General features: G+C 46.1%; 1 protein-coding gene across 1 annotated transcript in view; it reads left to right on the top strand.

Annotated features, from left to right (window-relative positions):
- PRPH2 (peripherin 2) overlaps positions 1–14407 on the top strand; it is a 37623-nt gene extending 23216 nt beyond the window's left edge. Inside the window, exons 3-4 of the mRNA XM_007537369.2 lie at positions 3175–3421; positions 12730–14407. Coding sequence (XP_007537431.1) covers positions 3175–3421; positions 12730–12942 — 460 coding nt within the window. The 3' untranslated portion in view covers positions 12943–14407. The remainder of the gene's footprint in view (positions 1–3174; positions 3422–12729) is intronic.
- Positions 14408–18520: the final 4113 nt, after the last annotated feature.

The following is an 18520-nucleotide window of genomic DNA, read 5'->3' as shown; positions in this document are numbered from 1 at the left end:
ATTGCTGGGCTCGGTGCCTGCACCATGAATCCACCACTCCTGGAGGCCATTTTCCCCCCTTTTTGTTGCCCTAGTTGTTGCAGCCTCGTTGTGGTTATTATTGCCATTGTTGACGTTGCTTTGTTGTTGGATAGGACAGAGAGAAATGGAGAGAGGAGGGGAAGACAGAGAGAGAGGGGGAGAGAAAGATAGACACCTGGAGACCTGCTTCACCGCCTGTGAAGCGACTTCCCTGCAGGTGGGGAGCCGGGGGCTCAAACTGGGATCCTTATGCCGGTCCCTGCGCTTTGCGCCACGTGAGCTTAACCCACTGCGCCACCGCCCGACCCCCTCTCTTTCTCTTTCTATCTCCCCTTCTCCTCTCAATTTCTGGCTGTCTCTAGCCAATAAATAAATAAAGATAATTAAAAAATTAAAAAATAAAGTTATTAAAAAAAAGAGAGAGTGTGTGTGTGTCGGACAAGAAAGGGCTGCTGAGACTAGAAGCAGAGGTGACAATTCACTTTCCTAAGAAGGTTAGCTAAGAAGGCTAAGGGAAAGGAGTCGGGCGGTAGCTTAGCAGGTTAAGCACACATGACACAAAGCGCAAGGACCTGGCATGAGGATTCCGGTTCGAGCCCCTGGCTCCCCACCTGCAGGGGAGTTGCTTCATAGGTGGATTCATAGTGCAGGCACCAAGCCCCAGCGATAAACTTGGTGGCAAAAAAAAAAAATCTGCTTGATTTATAATAAGAAAAACAATACTTAATGGGGCCAGGCGGTAGTACACCTGGTTAAGCAAATAAATTACAGTGTGCAAGGACATGGGTCCAAGCCCCTGGTCCCCATCTGTAGGGGAAAGCTTCACGAGTGGTGAAGTAGGGTTGCAAGTGTCTATCTCCCCTTCCCCTCTCAATTTCTCTCTGTCTTTATCCAATAAATAAGATAATAATAATAATAATAGAAAAACTATACTTAAAATAACTCTAAAGAATTGAGAGATCACTTACCCAGTAGAATGCACGCTTTGCCATGTGCTAGGAGCTGGGTTTGAGCCCCTGGCATCACATGGTTGTACCGTGCATTTATCAGGGGAAGTACTATGAGCTATGGAGCACAGCTGTGTTGTCTCTCCTCTGTCTCTCTCTATGCATTCCCTGGGAACGATGGAATTACATAGTCATGAAGGCAAAATAACAACAAAACTCTGGGCTGAAGAGACATCATAATGGTTATGCAAAAACTACTTTCATGCCTAGGCTTGAGGACCCAGGGTCGTCACTCTTCTTCTTCTTCTAGCGTTTGCCCTTCTTCCGTAGCCAGTCAACAGCGTCAGGTTGAGCCTGATGTAAAGTTTCGAGACCTCCTTTGAATCTGGAGAGGTGGCAGTCGTTGACTATGTGGGTCATAGTCTGTCTGGAGCCGCAGGGGCAGTTCGGGACGTCTCTGGCTCCCCAGCGATGGAGCATAGCGGCGCACCGGCCATGGCCTGTTCGATAGCGACTGAGGAGGGCCCAGTCATAACGTGCCAGGTCAAAGCCGGGTTGACGCTTGCAGGGGTCTGTGATGAGGTGTTTGCTCTTTACCTCAGCTGACTGCCAACTCTGTTTCCAAGAGTCTGGAACAGAGAAGTTCAGTGTAGGCATAGGGGACCAGATTGGATGACGAGACGTCAAGCGTTGGACAGGGTGGGCGAAGATATCCGCGTATATTGGCAGGTCCGGTCGAGCGTAGACGTGGGAAATGAACTTAGATGATGCCGCATCCCGACGAATATCTGGCGGGGCGATGTTGCTAAGAACTGGCAGCCATGGAACCGGGGTGGAACGGATGGTTCCAGAAATGATCCTCATGGAGGAATATAATTTGGAATCGACCAAGTGGACATGGGGGCTACGGAACCATACTGGGGCACAGTATTCTGCAGTGGAATAGCATAATGCCAGAGATGATGATCGTAGTGTGGGAGCGCTCGCGTCCCATGAGGAGCTGGCCAGTCTTGCAATGATGTTATTCCTCGCGCCCACCTTTGCTGCAGTTTTTATGAGATGTTTGTGAAATGACAGAGTGCGATCGAGAGAAACACCAAGATAGACTGGTTGGGCTTCATGCCGGATTCTCGTACCGCCAAGCTGCACATTAAATGTCACTCTCTAATGAGTCAGAGCTGAGCAGTGCTCTGGTACACACACACACACACACACACACACACACACACACACACACACACACACACACACTTATGCTGGGATCCTTGTCCATTCCTGGAGTGTCTGGAGGGCATAAGCTGAAGTTGCATCCTTCAGGTAGGTAACAGCATAATATAGTGTGACTTGGGAGGTGGAGGTGGTGCAGTGCATAGAGAGGTGAACTTCCAAGCTTGAGGTCCTGAGTTTGAACCCTGGGATTGCGTATTTCAGAGTGATGCTGATATTCTCTCTCTTCCTCCTCTCTCTCTCCTTTTCTTTGTAATAAATAAAATATTTTTTTAAAAAGCATGTAAACAGGAGGCCAGGTGATTGAGAGTACACATTACAGAGAGCAAGGACCTGGGTTCAAGATCTTAGTCCCCACCTGTATACAGGGTGGAAGCTTCAAGAGTGATAAAGTGCTATAAGTTCCCCTCCCTTTTGTCTCTATTAAAAAAATAAAGAAAGAAACATACTAAAAATAAAAACCATGTGTGTCCCAGCCTTAAGTCTCTTTCCCTGACCCTGGCTCAGAGTTCAACTTCTGGACACATCAGTGGAGCAGAACTGATCTGCTGGTGTCGGGGGAGAGGAGGCTGGAAAGAGGCTGGGACCAAAGGCTGACAGTCACAAACACGGAGTAGAATCTTGTCTCAGGCTTACTGCCTTTCTCTCCGCTTGCATCCAGCTTCATGGGGCTCTAAAAAATCCTTGCTGCCCGGGCCTGTAGTGCAGGGTGTTTGGCTGAGTTCCTCCACTCCCTTTACTTGCTTCTCGTGTCATCACACACCTCCAGTCCCTAGCACATTGACTCTGGGGAGGCAGGGGCATTTGTTCGCTAAGGTCATTGTTTCATCTTGGGCATCTAGAGCGGCACCTGGCAATAGGAGTAGGAGAAGTATGGGCCATTCTAGCTTTTAAGCAGAGGATGTGGGAGGAACTAGCACCTGGTGGGAAGTCCCAAGAGCTCAAAGCTCAAGTCTCAAGCTGTGTGTTTCTCCCTCAGTCGGATCAAGAGCAACGTGGACGGGCGGTACCTGGTGGATGGTGTCCCCTTCAGCTGCTGCAACCCCAACTCTCCACGGCCCTGCATCCAGTACCAGCTCACCAACAACTCGGCGCACTATAGCTATGACCACCAGACGGAGGAGCTCAACCTGTGGGTGCTGGGTTGCCGGGCCGCCCTGCTCAACTACTACAGCAGCCTCATGAACTCCATGGGTGCTGTCACGCTCCTTGTCTGGCTCTTTGAGGTAGGGTCCACCTGCCCCGTTTGGACTGAGTGGTGAGGAGCTGGGCCAGGAGCTCGTGGCTTCCTGCTTAGAACCAACTAGGCTGTGACCAGGCTGTAGGGCAGACAGGCTTGGGCTTGAACCCCGGGACCAGGACCATCCCTCCATATTTCTTCATTTCTCTCTCTTTTGGTGGAACCCAACTTCACACATTTGCATTTTTATCACTCATGGGTTGGTTTAAAAATATTTTATTTATATATCATTTATTGAATAGAGACAGACTGGAGAAATAGAAGGGGTGAAGAGAGAGACACCTGTGGCTCTACTTCACCACTTGTCAAGCTTCCCCCCTGCAGGTGAGGACTGGGGACTTGCATTCAGATCCTTGTACATGGTAACATGTGCTCTCAACCTAGCACACCACTGCCCAGCCCCAAGTTTTTTTTTTTTTTTTTCCAGATAGAGAGGAGAGAGACACAGAGAGAAGGAAGACTCCATAGCACCAGAGCTCCTCCCAGTGTTTGATACTCTTCTCATGTGGTTCCAGGGCTGGAACTGGGTGGTGCATAGCGAGGCATTGCACGAACTCTACCCAGTGAGCTATCTCTGACCCTCTGTCCTATTACTTAAAAGTTAATATTTGAACTGAAATACAGGGGTTGGGTAATTGCACTCCCAATAGAGCACACATATTACTAGGTCCCCACACTCAGGGGAGAAGCTTCATAAGCAGCGGAGCTGTGCGATCTCTTTTTTTCTCCCTCTAAAAAAAAAGGGGGGGGGGTCACTGGGAGTGTGGAATAATTGCTTAGGTGTCAAGTCCCAGAGATGACCCCCGTGGTAAAATAAATAAATTAATTAAAGTGATAATTTTAACTTTTTGTTTTTAACTTTATTTATTTATTTACTTCTGGGGTTATTGCTGGGGCTCAGGGATGGGCATTACAAATCCACTGGTCCAGGAGACCATTTTTCACTTTTATTGGATAAGACAGAGAGAAATTGAGAGGGGAGAGGAAGAAAGATACAGTGGGAGAGAGACAGAAAGACACCTACAGACCTGCTTCACTGCTTATGAAGTGATCCCCCTGCAGCTGGGTGGTCAGGGGCTCGAACTGGGATCCTTGCATTTTGTATTATGTTCTTGCACTTTGTATTATGTGTGCTTAACGTGGTGCACCACTGCCCAGTTCTCTTTTTAACTATTTATTTATGAGGTAGACAGAACCAGAACATTGGGGCTAGGGAGATATCATAATGGTTATACAAAAAGACTTTCATGCCTGAGTCACCAAAAAGTGCCAGGTTTAACCTCCAGCCTTGGCATTAGCCAGAGCTGAGCAGTACTCTGGTAAAACACAAAACCAAAACCCAGACACAAAAACAAAACCCAAACAGCAGCAGCAACAACAACAACATCACTCTGGCATGTGCGATGATAGGGATCTAATCTGGGACTCCATGCCTGTGAATTCAGTGCTCTGTTCACTGCATCACATCCTGGGCTGCTTAACTTATATGGTTTTTATTTATTTATTTTAAACATTTTATTTAGATAGTTTTTTTTCCCCCTATTTTAGTTAATAGGACAGAGAGAAATTTAGAGGAGATGGGAGATTAGAGAGGGAGAGAAAAACAGACACTTGCAGAGCTGCTTCACTGAATGGGAAGCAGCCCCTCTTGCAGGAGGGGACCAGGGGCCTGAAGCCAGGTTTGCATGTGTTGTTAAGGTTCAGAGGCTCCAGCTGGCCAGGCTAGTGTCGCGGTGGTAGACAGAGACAGACTCGGGGACACATGGCTGGGCTGACAAGCTGCAGTTTAATCTTTTATTTATTATTTATTTATTTATTCCCTTTTGTTGTCCTTGTTGTTTTATTGTTGTAGTTATTATTGATGTCATCGTTGTTGGATAGGACAGAGAGAAATGGAGAGAGGGAGGGGAAGACAGAGAAGGGGAGAGAAAGATAGACACCTGCAGACCTGCTTCACCACCTGTGAAGCGACTCCCCTGCAGGTGGGGAGCCGGGGGCTCGAACCGGGGATCCTTCCTCCGGTCCTTGTGCTTTGCGCCACCTGCGCTTAACCCGCTGCGCTACGCCCGACTCCCTGCAGTTTAATCTTTATTCACGAACAGGCAAATCACCACACCATGTGCTTCCCCCTGTTTCTTTCTCAGCTGCTGCTGGGACTCTGCACGTCCGTCCTTAGCATACGGGGCGGGGAGAAAGAGGGCGCGAAACTAGCAAGGACCAAACCATTTCTCTCAGAGGTAGGGGGAGGGGGACCAAACCAACACGAAGAATACCAACATGCCTGGTACCGTGCGTGTTCCACAGGGTGTGCCTCCACCTGGCCCCTTAACTTATATTTTTATAAGAGCTATCAGAGTGCTGTTCTGTTGTATGCAGGTCTTAGGATCAAACCCAGGGTCTCAATAACACAAGGCACATGCTGTAACGTAGGACCACCTTTCTGACATTATCTTAATTACTAAATTAGTTTGTGCTGGGACTTGCACCTGTGCAATTCCACTGTTGCTGGTGGATTTATTTTATTTTATTTTATTATTATTATTATTTTTACCAAAGCACTGCTCATCTCTGGTGTATGGTGGTGTGACAGATTGAACCTAGGATCTTAGAGCCTCAGATATTACAGTTAGTTTGCGTAATAATTACGCTAGTTCCCCCACTCTCCTTTTTATTTCATATAGAGGGAGAGAGAGACAGAGGGTAGAGACAGAGAGAAAGGAGAGACACCAGTACTGCTCCAGTGTTCATGAAGCTGCCGTGCATAGTGCTCTCATGTGATGCTGGGAGCTGGAAGCCAGGACCTCATATATGATGAGGTCTGCATTCTACTGGCTGAGCTATCTCCCAGTCCCCCTCTCAACCAAACTATTTTAAAGTGGGTAATTCAGTGGCATATAGTATATTTAGTGTTGTGTAACCACTACTTCTGTTTAGTTCTATGACATTTCCATCATCCCACAGGAAACCTCATACACATTCAATAGTCACACCCCTGTTCACTCACCAGTCAGTCTGCCTCTGTTCTTGTGGAATCATCTGTTCTGGACATTTTATATAAACAGAACCATGTAATATGTGACCTTTGATCTCATGTCTTCCACTTAGCTAGTGAGTTTTAGAGGTTCATCATGTGCCTTCTCTTTCTGAGCCTGAGGTCCTAGAAGACGAGCATTTATTCTCTGTGTACATGGGGCTTACAACATGCAGCTTTAGGACCACTGGGGGGCAGTAGGACATAATATTGGCTGCATAGTAAATGTGACCTTTTGGATTTGTGCTTTTTTTTTTTTTTGCTTCCAAGGTTATTGCTGGGTCTCGGTGCCTGCACTACGAATCCACTGCTCCTGGAGGCCATTTTTTTCCCCTTTTGTTGCCCTTTGTTGTTTATCATGGTTGTTGTTGTTGTTATTGTTACCGCTGTTGTTGTTGGATAGGACAGAGAGAAATTGAGAGAGAAGGGGAAGACAGAGAGGAGGAAAGAAAGATAGACACTTGCAGACCTGCTTCACCGCTTGTGAAACGACCTCCTGCAGGTCGGGGGGCAGGGGGCTCTAACCGGAATCCTTACACCGGCCCTTGCACTTTGCACCATGTGCGCTTGACCCGCTGCACTACCGCCCGACTCCCGCTTTTCTTTTCCTTTCTTTTCTCTTAATTTCTTTATTGGAGGTTGCAATACGGTTTACAGTTGATAGTAAAGTACAATAGTTTGTACATGCATAACATTTCTCAGTTTTCCATGAAGAATTCAACCCCCACTAGGTCCTCTGCCATCATGTTCCAGGACCTGAACCCTCCCCCTCACCCCAGAGTCTTTTACTTTGGTGCAATGCACCAACTCCAGTCCAAGTTCTGCTTAGTGTTTTCCCTTCTGATCTTGTTTTTCAACTTCTGCCTGTGAGTGAGATCATCCCATAGTCATCCTTCTACTTCTGACTTATCTCACTTCACATGATTCTTTCAAGCCTCATCCAAGATGAGGTAAAGAAGGTGAATTCACCATTTTTAATAGCTGAGTAGTATTCCATTGTGTATATAGACCACAACTTACTCAGCCACTCATTTCTTGTTGGACACCTGGCTTGCCTCCAGGTTTTGGCTATTACAAATTGTGCTGCTAAGAACATAGGTATACACATATCTTTTTGGATGGGTGTGTTTGATTCCTTAGGATATATCTCCAGGAGAGGAATTGCAGGATCATAGGATAGGTCCATTTCTAGCCTTTTGAGAGTGCTCCAAACTGATCTCCACAGGGGTTGGACCAATTTACATTCCCACCAGCAGTGCAGGATGGACCCTTTGTTCCCACAACCTCTCCAGTATTCATTGTTGCTATCCTTTCTGATGTATGACATTCTCACAGGAGTGAAGTGGTATCTCTTTGCTGCCTTCTTTCTTTTTTTAAAAGTTTTTTTACTATCTTTATTTGTTTATTGGCTAGAGACAGCCAGAAATTGAGAGAGAAGGGGGATATAGAGAGGGAGAGAGACAGAGAGACACCTGCAGCACTGCTTTACCACTTGTGAAGCTCTCACCCTGCAAGTGGGGACTGGGTGCTCAAACCTGGGTTCTTGTGCATGGTAACATGTGCACTCAGCCAGTTGCACCATCACCTGGTCTGTCTTTCTTTCTTTCCTTCTTTCCTTCTTTCTTTCTTTCTTTACCAGGGTTATCACTGGAGCTTGGTGCCTGTACTGCCAATCCACCACTTCTAGTGGCCATTTTTCCCTTTTTATTTTTCTTTCTATTTTTCTTTGATAGGACAGAAAGACATTGAGAAGGATTGGAACATACAGAGGGAGAGAGGAAGATAGACACCAACAGGGGTAATGCTTCAGGCAGACCTACTACACTTTTTTTTTTTTTGCCTCCAGGGTTATTGCTGGTGCTTGGTGTCTGCACTATGAATCCACTGCTCCTAGAGGCTATTTTTCCCTTTTTGTTGCCCTTCTTGTTTATTGTTGTTGTTATTATTGTTGTTGTTATTGTATAGAACAGAGAAGAATCGAGAGAGGAGGGGAAGACAGAGAAGGAGAGAGATAGATAGACACCTGCAGATCTGCTTCACTTGTGAAGCGACCCTCCTGCAAGTGGGGAGCCGGGGGCTTGAACTGGGATCTGGGATCCTTAGCCGGGCCTTGCACTTTGTGCCATGTGCGTTTAACCCACTGTGCTACCGCTCGGCCCCCCCCACTCCACTTTTCATTCCACCTTGCAGGTGGGGGGAGTGGGGGCTTGAACCCAGGTCCTTGCACATGGTGAATTTTTTAAGAATTTTTTTAAAGAATATATTTCTTAATTTTTTATATTTATTTATTTTCCCTTTTGTTGCCCTTGTTTTTTATTGTTGTAGTTATTATTGCTTCTGCTGTTGTCATTGTTGTTGGATAGGACAGAGAGAAATGGAGATAGGAGGGGAAGACAGAGAGGGGGAGAGAAAGATAAATACCTGCAGACCTGCTTCATCGCTTGTGAAGCGACTCCCCTTCAAGTGGGGAGCCGGGGGCTCTCACCGGGATCCTTACGTGGGTCCTTGCGCTTAGCGCCATGTGAGCTTAACCCGTTGCGCTACCGGCAGACCCGGCACATGGTGATTGATGTGTGTGCACTTAACTGGGTGCACCATGACCTGGGCCCCTGGGTTTGTGCTCTTCTTGAGAACTTGGTCCTCCTCTACCTGTTTGTTATGCTAATTATTTGTGGCTTTACCTTTTTTCATCTGTAGGAGTAACAACAGGGATTAAAATGTAGCAAGTCCTTATGAATGTGGTGAATTCATTCATTTTTTTTTTGAAGAGGTAGTTCCTAAACACCTATCAAGTGCCAGGTACTGTCCTGGTGCTGGACAACAATCTGTGTTCATGAGTAAACCGAGGTGGTATGAAGGGTGATGCAGGGTTTCTTGCTTTGTTTCTCTTTGTTGTGTTTTCCCTTTTGCTCAGTCACTACACTCTCCCTCTCATCTCTGTTATGAGTCTTTTCATAATTTCCCTCATAATTTCTTTGACTTTGTTGAAGACCTCCTCCACAAATCTCAATTTTTGGTTGTGCACCTGTGCAATTCCACTGTTCCTGGTGGGCTACTTTCCTTCTACTTTCAAACAGAGGGAGAGACAGAGAGGGGAGAGAGATAGAAAGGAGAGACATCATAGCGTTTCTCAGTCCTTAAGATTATAGCCTCGGGAAGGCGGTAGCGCTGCGGGTTAAGCGCACATGGCACAAAGTGTTAATGGACCGGCGTAAGGATCCCAGTTCGAGCCCGGGCTCCCCACCTGCAGGGGAGTCGCTTCACAGGCGGTGAGGCAGGTCTGCAGGTGTCTATCTTTCTCTCCCCCTCTCTGTCTTCCCCTCCTCTCTGCATTTCTCTATGTCCTGTCCAACAACGACGACATCAATAACAACAGCAATAATAACTACAACAATAAAACAACAAGGGCAAAAAAAGGGAATAAATAAATAAAATAAATAAGAAAAAAAGGGAAGAGTAAAAAAAAAAGATTATAGCCTCAAGATTGTAGTTTCCATCAGGAGGTTTATCTAGCTCTGCTGAATTTGGGGCTTCTTTTCAAACAGCTGTCTTAGTCCATTACTGTAGGTGGTTTCCTGTCTTCTTCCTGGTATGCTTGATTCTCTGTGAGGACCAGCCTCCTGTGTGTGAGCAGTGACTAAAGATTTCCAGCCAAGGAGCCGGGCGGTGGCACAGCGGGTTAAGCTCAGGTGGTGCCAAGTGCAAGGACCGGCAGAAGGATCCCGGTTCGAGCTCCAGGCTCCCCACCTGCAGGGGAGTCGCTTCACAGGCGGTGAAGCAGGTCTGCAGGTGTCTATCTTTCTCTCCCCCTCTCTGTCTTCCCCTCCTCTCTCCATTTCTCTCTGTCCTATCCAACAACAATGACATCAATATCAACAATAATGACTGTAACAATAAAAAACAACAAGGGCAGCAAAAAAGGGAATATATATATTATAAGTTAAAAAAAAAAAAAAGATTCCCAGCCACAAGTGCCTGGCTGATAGTGTATTACAATGCTTTGCCAAACCACGTTTGAGGTTACAACTGAATCACTAATTGGTGGGAGAATCTTAGTTTGTGCACTGATGTGTTGTTTCTCTGTGGTACCATACTATCTCCTATGGAGACTGAGCTCCTCAATGACTTTTTCTTTCTCTTTCTTTCTTTCTTTCTTTCTTTCTTTCTTTCTTTCTTTCTTTCTTCCTTTCTTTCTTTCTTTCTTTTTTTTCTTTCTTTCTCTCTTTCTTTTTTTTTTTTTTTTTTACCAGAGCACTCATTGCTCAGCTCTAATTTAAAGCTGATGGAGAATGAACCTAGGACTTTGGAGCCTCAGGCATGAAAGTCTCTTTGTAAAACCATTATGCTATCTACCCCTGCCCTGACTGCTTTTTTTTCTTTTCCTCCTCCCCCACCCCCTTCTTCCACCTCTTTCTTCTTCACCACCAGGGTTATCACTGGGGCTTGGTGCCTGCATGGCAAATCCACTGGTTCCAGTGACCATTTTTTCCTTTTTATTTGATAGGACAGAGAGAAATTGAGAGAAGGGAGACAGAGAGGGAGAGAGAAAGAGAGACACCTGCAGCACTGCCTCACTACTTACGTTGCTTTCCCCCTGCAGGTGGGGACTGGGGGCTTGAACCCAGGTCTTTTTGCATGGCAATGTGTGTGTTCAACTGGGTATTCCACCACCCCACCCCTCTTAATGACTACTTTCAGTTGCCTGCCATTGTCACGTGGTTTTCCTTCTGCAGGCAGCCCTACACCCCAATGCTGTTGTAAAGCTGCAGAGTTCTAATAGAGGCTGGTCTTGATGCCTGATCAGGTGTGGTTGCCAGGCCTCAGAAGCCACAGCAGCAGGAGTGGCCTGCAATAGAAAGATGCAGAGGCAGGGGCCTAATGGGAGTAAGTAAACACAGAAACAGCTAGGTTGAAGCAGGCTACAGAAGTGGAGGCTGAGCCGGGGTGGCAGCAGTTGCTGAAGCAGCTGGTTGGTCTGGGTGGGCCGAAGTGCTGAGAGTCTAGTCAGTGGTGTGGAACCATTTGGGGCAGGATCTTTATCTTGACTATGAGTCCCAGTCCTCACTATCTGAATCCTGTTTCTCTCTCTCTCTCTTTTTCCTTTCCTTTCCTTTTTTTTTTTTTTTTTTTAAATTTTATTATCTACTTATTTATTGGATAGAAACAACTAGAAATTGAGAGGGTAGGGGGAGCTAGAGAGGGATAAAGTGAGACACCTGCAACACTGCTTTACCACTTGTGAAACTTTCCTCCTGCAGGTGGGGACTGGGGGCTCAAACTTAGGTCCTTGTGCATTGTAGCATGTGTGCTCAACCAGGTGCACCACCACCCGGCCCCTCTCTCTTCCTCCCTTCCTTCCTTCCTTCCTTCCTTCCTTCCTTCCTTCCTTCCTTCCTTCCTTCTTTCCTCCCTCCCTTCTTTCCTTCCTGGCTCCCACTGCACTGAACAAAGTTTCAGTGCTGTGGTCTCTTTCATCCTCTCTCTCTCAGTGCAGTGGGAACCAGGCTTAAACCTGGATCTCACACATGACAAAGCAGTGCACTATGCTTTTGGGCTTTTTTCTTTTGCTGTTAGATCATCTGGGTCCTGGATGGATTTCTCCACTGCGCCACCTCCCGGACCACTCCTGGATGGATTTAAACTTTTAAAAAAATATATTTATTTTCCCTTTTGTTGCCCTTGCTTTTTATTTTTGTAGTTATTATTGTTGTTGTCATTGATGTTGTCATTGTTAGGTAGGACAGAGAGAAATGGAGAGAGGAGGAGAAGACAGAGAAGGGGAGAGAAAGAGAGACACCTACACAGACCTGCTTCACCACCTGCGAAATGACACCCCTGTAGGTGGTGCACTTAACCCGCTGTGCTACTGCCCAACTCTCTCCTGGATGGATTTCTATATGGTACTGTGGTCTCTCTCTCTCTCCCTCCCTGTCTTTTTCTCTTTGAAAATAAAAAGGAAAAATTAAATCTGCCTGGAGCAATGAGATCACACATGGGGTAAGATTAGGCAGAAAAAAAAGGTCTAATCTGGCAAGAAATGGAGGAGGATGGGGTTTAAGATGGAACTGAAGATGAGGCTAACCCTGACCTTGCATACTGAGGCAGCGCTGGGGTGGAGAGAACTGCAAAAACCACATTCAACGGATCCTCCCTCATTTGAAAAGTCTTGGGGACAGTCAGGCCATTGGTTCCCACTGTCCCTTAATAGACCCAGCCACTAACTCCTTCTCCCAGATGTCTTCTAAGTCTCCTCTCCCCACCAGGTGAGCATCACTATCGGGCTGCGTTACCTGCACACGGCGCTGGAAAATGTGTCGAACTCCGAAGACCCTGAGTGTGAGAGTGAGGGCTGGCTACTGGAGAAGAGTGTGCCGGAGACCTGGAAGGCCTTTCTGGAGAGCTTGAAAAAGCTGGGAAAGAGCAACCAGGTGGATGCTGAAGGAGCTGAAGCAGGCCAGGCCCCAGAGGCTGGCTGACGGCCCTGGGTCCCCTCTCCTCCTGAACACTGAGAAGTAGTGCACTCCAAGATATGCAGACCCTCTCCTTTCCAATCTGAATCTCCCACAGAAGATGGGCCATCTAACTCAGACTCTTCCTGATGGTGGATGTAAAGTGTAGTTGCGTTTGGCAAATGTTTTTTGGGATGACTCAGAAAGAGTGCTCAGGCCCACTGTCCCAGGACAAACCTTCGTGGTGGACTCAGGATCTTGAGATGGTGACTATACCCAAGGCCCGTCTCTCTTGCAGCAGTACACACATCCATTACATCCCTGAGGTGTCTGGTTGCACCCAAGGCCTATTCCCCTTTTGCAAGTTTGCCGTTATGAGCACTGAGTTGCTTCATTGTCTATCCAAAGCACTACTCAGTTCGTTATCACGGGAGACTGAAAATTGTACTGGTCATCTCTCTCTCTCTCTCTCTCTCTCCTTCTTTCCCTTCTTTCTCTCTGCCAGTATTGACAGGTTGGTCATGGTGTTTGTTTAAATGATGGAAGGTGGACTCTCCAAAGCACCAAGGGCTCAAAAGAGGACTTCTTCAATCATGGGAAGATAATTTAAAGGCCAGAAAGTATTCCCTTTCTGTTCCCTGCCCCCAAACACAGCTAAAGGCCTACTTTTGGGGGCCAGGTGGTGGCACACCTGGTTGAGAGCACACATTACTATGAGCAAGGACCCTGCTTCCAGACCTGCAGGAGGGACACTTCATGAGAGGCGAAACAGGTCTGCAGGTGTCTCTGTCTTTCTTCCTCTCTATCTCCCCCTTCCTTCTCAATTTCTTTCTGTCATATCTAATAAAATAGAAAGAGAAAAATAAAAGGGAAAAAAATGGCTTCTGGGAGTGGTGGGTTTGTAGTACAGCACCGATCTCCAGCAATAGCCCTGGTGGCAATAACAAAATAAACATAAACTAACTTATAAGTATATAAAGGCCTGCTTTCCTGTCTCATCCACATGCCCTCAGTCACTTAGTCAGGAGCGAACCATAGGTCTGAGGGACTCCAGTAGTTGGTTTACTCTATAACATCCTATTCCAAAGAGCCAGTGACCTCCTTTGTTTCTTCTGTGGAAACACTGGGTTGAAGAGCTGCCCTTCTGTGGAAGCCGAGCAACTGGCAGCTAAGAGCCCACCCCTTGGAAACCAGGCTTGATGGGCCCAAGAACACCCACAAAGGTGGCCATGACACTGCCCCTCCCCCATCCCACCTCACCCCCCAACACTAATGGTCTTCTGTGGAGGGTAAGAGAGTCTGCTGGGAGTTTTTTTTTTTTTTTTTTTTTGCTATGTCTTTTTCCAGACAGCCATTCTGCAAAAACAGTATTTCCAGAAAGCCTCTGCAGTGAAGAAGACTCTTTGAGGCAACTCATCTTCCCAAGATAGCAACTGCCAGAGAAGTTTTTACTTCCCTTAGCAAGAAAGAGAAAGGCAGATTTTTAGGGAAAGGAAATGATTTCATTGCTGTCCTAGGAGTTTTCAGTGTGGAAAAAATAAAACGTCTGGTGCTGCCTGGGCTATATTCTGGGACTCTGAATCTCTCAGGCTTCTGATCAGATCCAAAATGTTTGGACAATTTGGTCAGATTAAGACCCCAGGCTTACTGGTCAGACATTGGAGTCTTCTTGAGGTCAAGGCATGACCCACAGTGAAAACGCTGAGATGGTGACAATGCTGTTCTCGACCCATGTGTGTAACTGTGTGGACAGCTGTACACTAGGAAATAAAAAGTATATTGGATGAAAATCACTTGCTTACTGACTGTCCCAGCCCGTCCCACAGTATCACAGGACTCCCAACTCTAGCTAATTTTTGTTCAAAACAATCAAACTCCCTTCCTCTGAACTAAAAGGGGAGAGCGGGTGAAGAGCAGCAGGTGCTGTTTGAGCAGCTGGTAGATGATCTCTTTCCCACGTCATTTCTTTTTTTATAATTATTTATTTCCTTTTGTTGCCCTTGTTGTTGTATTGTCCTTATTATTGATGTCATCGTTGGATAGGACAGAAATGGAGAGAGGAGGGGAAGACAGAGAGGAGAAGAGAAAGACAGACACCTGCAGACCTGCTTCACCGCTTGTGAAGCAACTTCCCTGCAGGTAGGGATCCAGGGGCTCGAACCGGGATCCTTATGCTGGTCCTTGCCCTTTGCGCCATGTACGCTTAACCCGCTGCGCTACCGCCCGACTCCCCCTCTTATCATTTCTAACCTGCAAGAACACCAGTGAGTGTCAAGTTATCCAGATAATCTCAATACGACAGAGTTTGGAAAGGAGCTGAGTTGAAATGTGTGAGATGTTAGTGTCATGATTTAAGCAAGAATTCTAACTCATGAGTATATGAATGAATTCCCAAGTATATGAGTGCTGTCGGGACCAAGGGCAAAATGAACCTGTAATAAAGCTCACCGGTTTGTTCAGAGTCCACTCAGGGAGAGCTGTCACTTAGCAGGAAGGTCTTTTCATGCAGACAAGCGGTGCCAGAGAAAACCTAACCTATCTCCAGCAACCACCCAGCAGTGCCCAGTTAGGCTCCTTGTGTCTAACTAACTGCAGTCTTTCCTTGGGCTAGTGCAAACTGATTTCTCCTAATTGACTCAGATTTTTTTTAATTGTCTTTATTTATTTATTGGATAGAGACGGCCAGAAATTGAGCGGAAGGGGGGAGATAGAGAGGGAGAGAGACAGAGAGAGACCTGCAGTCCTGCTTCACCACTCGTGAAGCTTTCCCTCTGCAGGTGGGGACCAGGGGCTTGAACCTGGGCCCTTGCGCACTATAAAGTGTGCTCAACCAGGTGCGCCACCACCCGGCCACTTGACTCAGATTTTAAAGACCACTTAATTTAACACTGGGGTCAGGTGAAAGGTAAAGATAGAATCTTATGTCTTTTATTTTTATTATAATTAAGAAGATGATTAACAGAGGAAGTCAGAGACACAGAGGAGCACTATGGTGGTGGTAGTGAGGACTGAAATGGTTTTTTTTTTTTTTACCAGAGCACTGCTCAGCTCTGGCTTATGGTGGTGCTGGGGCAGGGAAGCTGTATTTCTTTATTCAGGAACAACAATTCATAAACTAAGACAAACTAATCACCAAACAGAACTCTGCTGTCTCTTTGCGGCGGCGCAAGCACTCTCTCTTACTCGAACTCTGCAACTCTTGAACTCTCCAACTCTTCCACTCTGGAACTCTGAAACTCTTCAACTCTGGAACTCAGGAACCCTCTCTCGGGGTTCCTTGGGGCGGGGCCAAGCGGGCCCGCGAAATTAGCAGGACTGATCCAATTCTCTTGGCGGGGGAGAACTAGAACCCAATGTAAAGCATACAACACATAACCATTATGCTATCTACCCCATCCCTGGAATCTCAAACATGTAATTTCTTCTCTCAATTCTGTTACCTCCCTGGTCACACCCTTTTATCTTTAAAACACTCAGCCCATAGTGAAGTAGAAAATAAGTACTTATTCTGAACATTTAGGAAAATAAATCCTAGAATTTGTAGCTTTGGTTCCAGAAACCACAGTCTCTTATAACACATTTCAGGTCCAGGACTGAGCCACCGGCAAATAAACCTGGAGTAACCTCAATATGGGTTAATAAGATTAGGTGCTTGCTCCCACTCTCCCCTGCCCACCCCTGCCTGGATGCCTGTAATGTTTGGTCAGCAGGTTTGCAGCTTAGCTAGAGGCAGGGGTAGACAAAGACAACTAGGCCTTTTGACCTGCTACCAGATAAAAAGATGGCACCCACCGACAATGCAGCCAGGAGACAGGCTGTGTTAGAAACAGGAATGTGGGAGGTTACCATGGGATTCCAGGGACAGAGGGAGGACTTCCTAGTTCTCAGTCACCAGGTGAGTGCCTTAATGAGAGGAAACATCAGTCCTTACTTCTGATGGCACTGTATCTTGTTCTCTAAATCAGAGGGTGAGCACTGTATCCTAGTCTCCAAATCAGATGAGTACAAACAGCAAGGTGAGGATATAAAAGGATGTTGTATTTTGTCCTACCTCATAACTTACTGCCTTTCAGACATCAAGTTGCAGATGCTACTATGATTGCATCTTGAACTCCAAGGGCAGATGACTTCACCAATGTGTCCAGGAACCTCACCTCTCCAGAGCCCTATTTCACGAGGGAAAGACAGAAACAGATTGGGAGTATGGATCCACCTGCCAAAACCATGTCCAGCAGAGAAGCAATTACAGAAGCCAGACCTTCTACCTTCTGCAACCCATAAAGAATTTTGGTCCATGCTCCCAGTGGGGGAGAAATGTTAGGGGGAGATGACTAGAGAGCTCTGAAACCTAATTCTATCAGAACCCAGACAAAGAAGGAAAAAGGAAAGACATTCAGAAGTAGCAATAGCTGTAGGTGTGACTTACAAAGGGAGGGACTACAGAAGGGAAATATATATATGTCAACCCATATCTGTGACCTTGGGAGAACTACTGCAGTTTCCAGTGGAGGGAATAGTGTGGAACTGCAACCCTGTTATTTTGTAAATCACTAAAGAAAAAAAAAAAAGGACAATTCCTAGCCATCAACTTCAGAGGAGTGAATACTTGAAGTCTACACAGATTTGTGCGCATGAATGTTTGAAGACTTCATTACCACGAAAACTCGACCCAATGCTCTTCACCGGCTGCTGATTGCACAGACATCTGCGCAATGGGGGCTGGGCTGCAAGATTGCTCACTTAGATGGTGAGCTTGCTTTGTCATTTGCATAACCCAGGTCTGAGCTTCCCCCTCCATCTGCCTGGCCCCGTCTAACTGAAAAAGTTGGCCTGGAGTGGTGAAGCCCTATGCACAATGGAATATGACTCAGCAAACAAAAGGAACACAAATGATCCTCCAATACATTAGATTTTTTTTTTTTTTTTTAGTGAGAAAACCCAGATTCAAACGGCTACCTACCATTTATAATCTATCTATATATCTCTGTGTGTGCGTATATATATATATATATATATATATATATATATATATAGTGAAAAAGCATATATATATAGTGAAAAAGCATTACAAAGGTACAAGAAAATGTTAATGGGCAGGGGTAGATAGTGTAGTGGTTATGTAAAAGACTCTCATGCCTGAGGCTCCAAATTCCCAGCTTCAATCCCTGGTACCAAAATAAGCCAGAGCTGAGCAGTGCTCTGGTTAAAAAAAAAAAGAAAATATTAGTGATGTCAAGGACCAGAGTGTGTTTACGGAATGAAGGTGAGGGCACCCACAAACGCGCATGAGGGTCTTGGGGTCATGGAACTATTCTATCTTTTTAATTTTCGTTGTTAAACAGTATGCATTTGACCAAATGACTAAACTATACACTAAAAAAAGGGGAGAGTTTTATTATTTTAAAAATAATTTTCAGTAAATCTGACTTAAGGAGAACCAGGGAAGAAAGTACACTGGGAGCAGCATTAAGAGGGAGTGGGGGTAGATAGTATAATATTTATGCAACGAGACTCCTGAGGCTCCGAAGTCCCAGGTTCAATCCCCTATACCACCATAAACCAGAACTGGTAAATAAAAAAGACTGGGAGAGAGGGGAGTGCAGTG

Source organism: Erinaceus europaeus, chromosome 4, assembly GCF_950295315.1.
Source record: "Erinaceus europaeus chromosome 4, mEriEur2.1, whole genome shotgun sequence".
Taxonomy (NCBI): Eukaryota; Metazoa; Chordata; class Mammalia; order Eulipotyphla; family Erinaceidae; genus Erinaceus; species Erinaceus europaeus.
The sequence above is the reverse complement of the archived record's forward strand: the minus strand, read 5'-3'. Positions and strand labels throughout refer to the sequence as shown.